This window comes from Rhea americana, unplaced genomic scaffold (genome assembly GCF_003343005.1).
Source record: "Rhea americana isolate MKP2758 unplaced genomic scaffold, rheAme1 scaffold_92, whole genome shotgun sequence".
Classification (NCBI taxonomy): domain Eukaryota; kingdom Metazoa; phylum Chordata; class Aves; order Rheiformes; family Rheidae; genus Rhea; species Rhea americana.
The window spans coordinates 1264606-1275677 of NW_028187111.1; the positions used below are offsets into that span (position 1 = coordinate 1264606).

Here is an 11072-nt window from a genome sequence, read left to right on the forward strand (position 1 = left end):
AAAGAATACTTTACTCTTCTGGCAACTCCTCTTTTCTCAAAATATTCTCATCTTTTTATATATATTCTTCCTTTAACTAAATACTTGATCCTTTCCTCTTGTTATTCCCTACTTGCTTCARACAACCACCAGCCCCTCTTAGGGTCCTTGTTTTTCTATATATCCTTTTTCTTTCCCTTCCAAATCCTTTAGACAGCTATACCTTGCTTCTCCTGCATTTTTTTTGCCCCAGAAACATTTGTGACTTTCAAACTCCAGGGGTTTTCCTTAGCCTCTGAATCCTTGTGTCCATCTCCTTCATTTCTCTGGTCCAAATATATCTATTCCAACTCGTGCATGCTCAGACTCTATCAACATGCTCTTTTTTGTAGTCTCTCCTACCATCAACAAAGTAACTCAAGGCAAGGGCACTTCTAGGATTCCCTTTCTATTCTTCTTTCACTCAGTACTTCTCTTTCCCCAGTCTCACACCATCTAACCTTTCTTCTTAGAAGTTCTCAGGTCCTCTAAATTCATCTCATCTCAGCAGTTCCTCAAAGCCTCAGAATAACTTCATGTTGTTCTGATATATCCCTTTTCTCTTTTAACACTTGACTTTCAAGTCCTCTTATGGATTTGGGTAGGTACCTAAGGTACTTTAAGTCCTCTGTCTGCTGGTTGTTCCCCATCCTGAAGGAACTCACAGCTCTTTTCTTCTACTTCAGCAGCACCAAACACTTCCACAATTCCCTGCTATTTTTAAGCTCCTAACCACTCTTCCCTCTTCTCTTGTTGTAATTCCCCAGCATCTTTACATAAACCTTTTTTCTCATTCTCTTTCTTCTCTTTAAACATAYGTGACTATCTGCTTCTGTGCATCTTACCCTGCAAAGCAAACCATTCTTCTTTTATACCCTAACTCCTCCATGAAGTGATTTGTCCTCTCCCACACTTCCTTTCCCTCTCTAAGTGCATTTGTTTCTATTTCTCCGCCTTTCACTATGTGACAGATACTCCCAGTCCAAGAACATGCAACTTGCCTTTCTTGGGTGTTGTCAGTTGCTCCTTGCACATTTTCCACATGCTCCAAACAACTGTGCTTTCCTTCTAACACACCTATGACTACTAAGCATTTACATCCCCTCAACCTCTGGTATTGATTCACCCCACTGAAAGCTTAACTCTTTCGTTGCTATTTTGCTGACCCATCAATCCCTCAAAAAGCAAACTTTCTCCCTTCTTTCATATTTTGTATTTTCAATGAAATACTCTCCTCCCCACCATGTATTTTGCTTTCACCCCAGCACTGCTGGACTTCTGTCTCATTTTCAGACAGTCCAAAACCACTACACATCTGTTGAGCTGGTAATTTGTGGTCTTGTCTGTCTGCAACAAATGGGAGAATCAGCTGATCTCTCTCCCAAGATGGTAATTCATGCACTGATACCCAGGACAGGTAGGACTGCTCTAATTAACAATTTGTATAACATCACATTTGTAAAGCCATTTAACTCTGGATTTACAGCTCCCCAAAACGAGGTCATTACTTTCTTCAAGTTCATCAAAGCCCTTTCTTTTAACACTTTAACAAAAAAGATAAATAATGCGGTGTGGGCTTCTTCCAGAGAAAACATTTCCTTCTCTGCCTGTACTTTTTTAAGAGATTGTAAAGAACTTCATCTGTTTCTAGTAGTTATGCCTCTGATTAATCTTCCTTTAATTACCCTCTTAGTTCTGTGTGATGCAGTTGGTCACATCTATATTATGGTTATCACAAGGCACCTTGTCATGTGAGGAATCTCTTATTCCAGAAGGTTCTTGCTCACATATGAGTTATATAATATTTATGATATACGGAAACTGTTTAAATGTTGCACCTGCTATTTCTCCTTTCTTTGTTTGAGGGTGGTCTTGTAAAACAAATRCATTTATGTGCCCAGTGATTATTCCCTATCTAGCTGTTAAAGTTGTACTTTTTTTCCCCCCTCATTCACATGCCAGCAACTTGCTAAGGCTGCAGTCTAGTACTGAATTAATGACCAAGAACTGGGCTGCAGGCACAGCATGTCCTAATTGCTYTGTTTGTTTTTTTTTGTCTTGTTTGAATTGTGACCAAAGTAATTTTCATTTTAATTACAATTCCTAGTCACTAACACAAACCTTTATATTTGCCTCTCAAGCAGTGTGTTTTTGCAGAACAGAGAAGTCCCTACATTAAGGCAACTTTGTAGTTTCACACTCATTAATCACTTTCTTTTACATCACTTAAATTGTAAATACAATACCTGTAAATGCAAAGTGGATTTTTTTCAAGTTGAAAAGTCCATATTTTTTTCCAGTGGGGGCCTCCTTTGGGGAATATGTGTTTCCACACCTCTAAATGCCAGTTTCTAAAGGGGCTGCCACTGCTTCCTGAGTAACAAGAGCTCCTAAACCTATTCCCCCTGCAGAATCACTGGGCTTCTCCTCCCAGTGGTGAAACATCTCTCATCTTTCAAACCAGGGGCATCAGCTGTATATAGGAGCTTGAGAACAGCACTGGGATCAATGCTGAGGAACTATTATTTTTGTAATAAAGAATGCACTGTGTGTGTCTGCGAGCAAGAAAATCACTCTGCTGGAAGTGAAATGTACATTTAGATAATGTTCAAGCAATGCAGAAGCAGTACAATAGGCATATGTTTAACATTTTAAAGGGAAGAATTAGGCATCAACTTATATACCATAGTAAAATACTCAAGTTTCCCAAGGATAGTGCATCTATCTTAATATTTAAAATTTCTGCAGTTTTCATTTTATGTCATCATTAACTAGATTCTAAATTCAAAAGGGACTGTTTGCATTATGATTGTTTGTATGGTACTGTGGGTCTTTGTCTAAAATATATTCTTAAAGTCTGGTATCTGTGTTTGTCTGATCAAGTGGACAATCCTATTTACTGAGGACATCACCCTTGCTCTTTTGATACCGCATGAAGTGCTGTGTAATCATCACTGCAGCAGAAGTCTGCATATTTGTAAAAAATAGTATAGCTGTGCTTACTGCCAGAAATAAGATGTGTGCTATTATGCAAAGATCCCAAATTAGTTCCTTAGGAAAGGGCCATCACCACAATTTAGATATAACCTTTGTCCTGGTCTTGAATTGTCTATTTGGTTCTTTCTTAGTATGATAAAGCTTTCCTTGAAAGGTTCTTAAATTAAAGCGTGCTATCTCCTATGCTTAATAATCCTCAACAAAGGCCCGTGGCTGAAGCAAAGGAGATTGGACTGGAGTAGGGCATTGCATGATCTGCACTATTCTCATCCTCTTTTGCAGGTGTTCATGGGGCTTGTGGCAACAGAGTCACTGTTTGGGATTGAGGGTTTGCATCACCCTGTCAGAGACTACTTTGTTCCCATAGCCCCTTAATCCAGGGAGGGATAAGCTAACGTTGAGATCAGTTTATCCTGAACCCTTTAGCAAAGAAGCAGATGGCTGATCATACAAGTGTATGTTTTATCACAAGGAAGCAGACTGGTATAGGGCTAAGAACTGCCAGTGCCTTATAGGCAGCCTAAAAATGGAGGCCTTATTCTGAAGGGATGTTTCATCCTGACCTGAGAGTGGCACCAAATGTCAATCACTTCCCCCAAGTATCGTGTGTAATTTAGATGGAGATTATGACAGTGATTGTCCTTGCTTAGGGGCTGTACGTGTAACCTCTCCTCTGGGGAACGAGGAGAGGAGATCTAGCTTGTTCTTGGGATCAGAGCTGGCCATGAAGAAATAGAAAGCAGCAGCCTGTTTCTAACCTTAGGAAAAGCTAAAGAAGTCTCAGCCTGCTGAGAGGTAAGGCACGTGTACCCCTGCTCAGCCTCCATTCCTGTCCCTTGTGCACACAGAGGAGGCCAGCCACACCTGCCAATCCTCTTTAATTAATGGCTGGTGTGAACTGTGGCAGCATCCTTGTTACAGGGACAAGAAAACGTGTGCACGAGTAGGTGAACACATACAAGGAGTATAAGGAAACTGAGTTGACCTCTTCCACATACATAGACTAGATCAACTCTCATTCCTGGTGATTCTCCAGAGCAATAGTTTTTTATGAGACTGAAGAATTCACCTACAATAATGAAAGCAACTAACCTATGGCCAGCCACAGTGCAGTCTTCTGCTATGATCCAGTTAGAGCACCACAGAAAGAAGGAAATGCAGGTTTCACAGAGAAAGTGTGCAGTCTCTGTTCTAAATGCCACCCATCTATATTGTGGAATAAGCCACTTCCATCACTCACGTCCTATCTCGCCATCCCTGCTTGACCCATGTGGTTCCAGGCTGTTGTAAGATGGCAGCATGGTCACTACAGCCTCTACAGTAAAGCGATGTGGAGCACTGAGACCCGAGGTCTCGTCTTGGAAAGCAGTGTTGACCTGACTGCTTGAATGTGGCCCTGGTGGGGAATGCGTCTTGTGGGAACGGAGCCAGCGGAAGGCCAAGATAAAAGTGATGGCAGTGAAATCCAGAATCAGCTCTGCAAGTTCCATCACAGAAAGTACAGAGGATCCAAACCAGAGACTCCACTGATTCCCAAGCTGGGACAGCAGAGTCACTACCTGCAAGAGACAGAGAAAGGACAATGAGAACAGCACTTGTTTGTGCCCTTTGCCTCCCTGTCCACTCCCAATAGCAGTACCCCCATCCAGGATCCAGTACCAGGATCTTCCCATCCTGCCAGAGGAGAAGAGGCTTGATAGCCAGTAATACCTTTGGAACAAATGCCTTTCAATTCAGAGGGACACCATAGTGGTGCAATAGGTGGCTAGAGGGGACAAGGTGGTGAAGTATGTACCGTGAAAGCTGGAGATTCCCCATTGGTCTTGTAATTCCATTCCTCAAAAAATATATTCACTTTGGCAACTCCATTCCTGTTAATGAAAGATGGGGCTGAGTAACCTGCAATACCTGCATTTCTCTACAAAGCTGAATTCTTTCCTCTGTCCCCTTCTGCCCCCTATCTCCCTCACACACACATCACCTAGAAGCTTTTCCCCATTTCAGCAGTTCTTTCATTCTGCAGTCCAGTAAAATCAAGTTCAACATTAAGACTAGCTGCCCACCTCATACTGCAAAACAATTTTTGGCACTTACAGGACAGTTCTGAGACTGCTGTATGAAATCCAATGTCTGTGGTGTCTTAAATCAGTAGTAAGCAAAAACTCCTGCATGGCTCTCCTTCCCACTCTTCCACTAGCCTTTACCATGACTCCAAACCACACAGCAGTGACCTGGAGCTTACTATTTTCAGACTAGCAGCTGACMTTTTTCAGATTCTTCCCTTGGATTTCCAGTCCTTGCTAAAGCCTCAGTTACATGCACTCAGACTCAAATCCATTGGCCTTGTCCACAGGTCCTAGAAGCCCCATGCATAATCTCTTCCTATCAGTGACTTAATCTGAATTCTGACCCACTCACACACAAACACCACTGAGACTATTTCTGGTTTTGATATGACCTCTGCTTACAGGCTCTCACCTCTTTGATGTGATATTGTATTTGTTCTGTTGTGAAAGCATGTAAAAAACCCAGTCCTGAAATGAAAGTGCAAAAATTGTATTACATGATCACTGTTACCTCTTACAGGTTTAGTACCAGCTGAGGGAGGGCTAAACTAGAGTTTTGAGTGGTGCTGGGAGCCAGGACACCATCCCCTTACCTCTGAAACAGCAGAAGGCCAGCGAGAGTATCCAGCTGACAGCTGGTATTCTGTCATTCTGTAGGACAGGAGACCATATTAGCTTCTAAGGCTGTAGGAGCCCACAAGACCAAGTCTCTAAATCCCCAGGCACAGCTGGAAACTCCCTCCCATGCTGAAGTTCTGCCCACTTCCCACTGAGCTTCTGTATAGTTCTCAGGAGCTCACCCCAGAGCTGACGCTGATGTTCGCCAGCCATTTCATTTGGGAGAAATACCATTTAGGTTCGCAATTCAGCTATTGACTCAAGCTTGTGCCTTGGTCAGAGAATGTTTTCCAACACCTCTAGGGATAGAGTTCATAGTCTATCTGACAAACTTACTTGCAAGGTTTCCGACATTTGTGGAAACAGCCCAGCACATCAGCTTTGAACTCAGCCAGGAGTTTGTAATAGCAGTACCCTGAGCAGCAGAGAAAGTAAAACCAGATGAGCTCACAGTATCTATACAGAGAAAGGTAATGTGCGACAATGAGAGGAATCCAGAGGTTTCCTTCAACAAGTTCAGAAAGAGCAACCATCCAAGAGAAGAATGTCTTTTGGATGTTTCACAGCAGAAAGCCAGGAAGCTCACTGAAGACAATGAGGAAAGTTATTGGGGGCATGAAGTGGGCAAAATGAACTTTACTGTAATTCCTTTGCTTATTTATTTACTCATAGTTCCTCCTCTCTGTCAGCACTTACCCCAAGCTATGTGCTTCATATAGTCACAGTACTTTGCTCCAGCAGGTAAGGGGTAGAAATAATATGCACAGCCACAGCGCTCTACCATGTTGAGCTGAAAGCAGGAACGAATGCACACCTGGGGAGGCATATGAGATGGAAAAGGCTCAGCAAAATAACCAAACCCAGTGTAGTCTGTATCGTATCACACCATTAACAGTGTCCAAAAAACCAAACTTGACTGCTAGGGGATTGAAACCTCCCGGGAGAGCAGGGAAGCAAACTGGCACCATACCAGTGCTAATGAGTTACCTGTTCAGTGTAGCGAGATGAGTACAGGTTTTGCACTGGCACATCACTGCCATCCTCTGTACAATCACTGTAACTGCCCCCAAGACGCACAGTCCTCTCCTAGAATATCAAATAGTCATTATCCAAAAACGCCTGGAACTTCACTGTCTTCTTTTTGTACTTCCATGCCACCCACTGCTCATTCATCAATACCTGCTCCTTATGCTTACCTCTGGATGCCAACACCATCCTGCTTTCCTCCATTTCATTCTTCTGTAACAAACTCCAACCAAATGTGTCTCATCTAGTCCCATAAGCTGCTGTTCTTTTCCTCCTTTCAACCCATATGATTAATTCCCTCTCTTAATACCTGTCCAGCAAGCCAAACCTCCCCCACTGAAGTCCTTATCTCCACTGTCACAGCTCTTACTGCTGCTCTGTCCTCACCTTTCTCATGCTGATGGAAGTCTCAATACCTGGACGCACATTGAAACCCCCATCATCCATGAAGGCTGGCTCATTCTGATCATGAACCATGACCCTAGCTCCTGTCACCGTGGACAACAGAGGGATGAAATCATTCTGTTCAGTGCGCACCACCAGAGAGAGACCTGAAGAAATGAGAGATGACAAGGGAGATCATGACCAGCCATGATGTGCAATACAAGAGAGAAAGAGTGATTAGAACTGGGTCAGTAAAAGAAAAAGGAAAAGAAACATCAATCAGGGCTGAACCTAAACTGGGCAGGAAAGGAGGGTGACTGGAGACTCAGAGCTTGACAGGAGGAAAGCTTGAAGGTGGGGCCTAGAAAAGTTTCAGGACTCACTTGCTGGAAACAAGTTAAGTGGTGAAGGAGGAGATCAAGAGTAGGTTCGCAGGAGCACAGCACTACAAATGTCACAGGGGGTTTAAGGAAGGGCCAACACAGGTCCAGCATGAGCAATGACTGTAAGGACCAGGCACTAATGGGAGAGAAAGAGTTCTGTGGGGCAACAGTGAGGGAGAGTCATGTGCATGTGACAGCCATGTTCAGATGGGTCTAAACAGAACTTGGACAAAAAAGAATAGGGCTGCAATCTGCCACCACCAAAGGAAGGAAGTACAGCAAGCTGCCCATAATTCCTTCTGCCACTTGGACCCTCTCTGTGGGCAAATACAGAGCTGAGCAGTTCTAGTCACCCACTGAAAAGCCCCTCTCACCGTTATTGATCCCAGGCAGTGAGGATGTCCACAAGCTGCTGCTGTTGTCATTAAAGGTATAGCAGTTCCCATACAAGGGATGGTGGAAGTGGGTGTAATTCCTGAGACAGGGACAGAAATATTCATACCAGGTGAGAAGGGCTGTGAGGCAAAGAGGAAGGACATTCTAAAAGGAACAATTCTGTTTTACACCTGCACAGAGAGGGGCTTACAGCAGATGGGCAGTATTTGTTATGTAAACTAACTCTCAAGGGAAGAGCAATTAAAATGTACTGTAAAAAAGTAATCTTGGAACTGGACAGGCTTTTACGTGAGGTTTTTCACATTGCTAGCTCTTCAGAGTTCAAAAGGGTTTTAGCAGAACTGGCAATTTCTGTATCATCTCCTTAATATTAACAAAGCTTTTAGCTCTTCCTACCTCTTTTCTTACCTTGCTAATGGGTTTCATCTCACTGTCTCTTTGGGACTTTTTGACCATAACGTCAGCAGAGAAGTGGGATGTTTTTTACTGTCCTTATGTAACAACTTTATCTTATTCTCTTGTATGTGGGCTGATATGTACTGCTCTACCATTGGAAATCATTCTTAATGGGAAGAACAAAGAGACTTCTATATTGGTGTATCTGTAACCAAACTGRGATCTGTACCAGTATAACTATTTCATATATGTGAAACCTAGAGAAAGAAGAGGAGAATCCATCCTCTAAGGCAAGAGAGTCTGCAACTCTGTTGAGCACAACCCCCTAGAAGACTCAGAGACATCATTTGAGATAACAGGAACTGAACAAAGAATGATCCCACCTTGGGAAAGAAGTTCTCTAATGCAGGTGTCTTGATTTTCCCTTGGACCCAAGCACAGAATATGAGTGCTGTTAGGAAGACATGGTGGGATATCTCCACCACTTACGCCTTGTCACATGTTGCCTCATTGAAGCGGCAAGCATAGATGAAATTCTCAAAGTCAGACTCATCCAGGGCTTTTGCATCAGGCATCTGTGCCAGGATATTGATATAGTGAAAGCTGTACCATTCTCGCACTGCATCCACCCCTGAGGAGTATGCCTGATGGAAACAATCCTTGTTGTTTTCACTGCACTGGAAGAAAAGAAGGAAAAAACAGCCATGTCAGGGAACTCTTCTTTAAGAGGAGAAGATGTGGATTTGTGATATCTGTGTTCCCTCAGTACAGGCAAGAAACAAGCCAGTGTGGAAAAATGCCATAATGCTCTCGTGCTTCACAAAAAGGCAGTCAATAGCAAGGGGGAAAGCAATTCCAATGAAGCTCCTCACTGGAAGGGAAACACCAGGTCAATGAGCAAGGCTGAGTTAAACCCASGAGACAGCAAATTACAGCAAGATATGCAATGTGATTGAAGTGGAATATAAACCAAAGCTTTAAATTCTTGTGTGGGGAGCCTTTCCTTGAGGGTGTGTCCAGACAAGAGTTTGTGATCCTCTGGGAACTCTAGTTAACTGGCAAGTGATTAGCTTCAGTCCTCCAGAGCCTTTGTAAATGCAAACACAGATACCCTACGGCGGAGGCAGGGAAGCTGCTGCCCAGCAGCAAATACAGCCATGACCACATTTTACATGGTCCACAGCCACCCAATACTTTGTGGTATTATTGGGCAACATTAGTGTTAACATTTCATATGTGGCTCTCCTTCAGAAAGAATAAGGTTCCCCTACTCTATCTAAGAACTAATGGGTATTGAAAGGGACAATTTTCCTGAGGCTTGCATGAATGAGAAGAGGACTTGAGGAGCAGGATTGCATTGTGCAAAGGATTCAACTTTACCTTAACCTGTCATTAGCAAAAGCCAGTGCAGCTTAATCATACTTCCACATGGAGAAGGGCATGGCCAAAAGTATAACAGGTTAGTGGTAGCTAGGCAGAGACTGGAGTGGGTAAGACAGAGGGTATCCAGGAGTCTCACCAGAACAAAGCCAATTTTCCAGTCGTTCTTGTCCACTGAGGGACTGTTCTCTGGCAAACTGACTAAGTTATCCCGTTTCTGCCTTCGCAGCGGATGGCGCTGAACGTGATGGAGCAGACTCCTAGAACTACGTTTTCGTGTGGACTGAGTTGACCAGTCGCTTCGTGCCAGAGACATGTTGTAGTCATAGAGGTCTAGCAGTGTCTGATGGGTGATCTGGTCCAGTTCATCTAGCTTCTTCCGGATGGCGCTGTATCTGTACAGCAGGAGACAGAAGCTTGCAAGGTTAAAGCTGGATACATATAAAGAGTTCTGGATATGACCTGTGGCAAACAAAGTTTGATGGGGCGATTCAGGGCGTTCCCACTAGCTGTAAATCCAACCTCTTCTGGAAGCTACCATCCTCCTAGGAGACAAATAAATGCATCTGTTTCTGCTCCACTGCAGTACGCACTGCAGACTGTTAATGTAAACCACCAAGTAAAGCAGTCTAAACTAATATGCCTTAGTATGAATGCCCTGCAGCAGCAAAGGTCTATTAGAGGTTTCCCTTCCACCAGCACTGCTACTGAATGGGACATTCAAGGACCAGGAGGAGAGTAAGAGTATACATTTTTATTCTACACCTACAAGAATCAAGGCAGTTGACAACTCCCGGAGTCGATTTCCTACCTGTAGGGATTGAGGGTGCATAGGGTCACGGCAGGGAAAGTCAGCCTGTCGGAGTTGAGGTTGAGATTGAGGTTGACAGGATAGCTGAAGTATTCCCTGTAGAGGATCCCAAACTGCCAGTACATTAAGCTGAAGGTGAGGAAGAACAGAACGGACCAGAAGGCTGTCTTCATCTTATTCTTTTTGGAGCACACTAGGCGGATAGCGCCATGGATGGTCGTGTTGCTACAGAAGAACTGGAATAGCTCCTGGTAGGAACTGTAGAATTCGATGAGGCCCTCTCGCTCATCTTCTTTCTGTTGCTGCTCGGATTCCTGCTTGCACTCACTCATTTTCTCTCCTTCTGGCATCTTCCCTGCCTTCCCGGACCCATCCTGCAGCCCAAACTCAGAATCAGCAACGCAGACACCCCTTGCAATGGTCGCAACTCCAGGAAGCTCTGCTGCCTGCAGAACCTGGCTCGGCAGCACTGTCTTCCCCCAGGCCCTGCCGCTTTCCCTCCCTCCCTCCTCCGCGACCCCCCTCCCTGGCGCCCTCACCGAGGCTGCAGCCCTCCGCGCTCCCTCTCCCGCCGCGCAGCGCGCCCATCTCGCCGCT

At 44.2% G+C, this 11072-nt stretch overlaps 2 protein-coding genes across 2 annotated transcripts in view; one reads left to right on the forward strand and one right to left on the reverse strand.

Moving 5' to 3' along the window:
• Nucleotides 1-11072, forward strand: part of VAMP1 (vesicle associated membrane protein 1) — a 51666-nt gene that overhangs the window by 7768 nt on the left and 32826 nt on the right. The window lies entirely within an intron of this gene.
• Nucleotides 4118-10860, reverse strand: SCNN1A (sodium channel epithelial 1 subunit alpha). Its single transcript, XM_085324577.1, has 12 exons — nt 10476-10860; nt 9804-10059; nt 8774-8961; nt 7867-7967; nt 7113-7276; nt 6687-6785; nt 6396-6513; nt 6036-6114; nt 5675-5732; nt 5494-5549; nt 4811-4886; nt 4118-4574 (listed from the first exon to the last, which is right to left on the reverse strand). Exons 1-12 carry the CDS (start codon nt 10823-10825, stop codon nt 4248-4250), a joined length of 1872 nt encoding a protein of 623 aa, XP_085180703.1. The 5' UTR covers nt 10826-10860; the 3' UTR covers nt 4118-4247.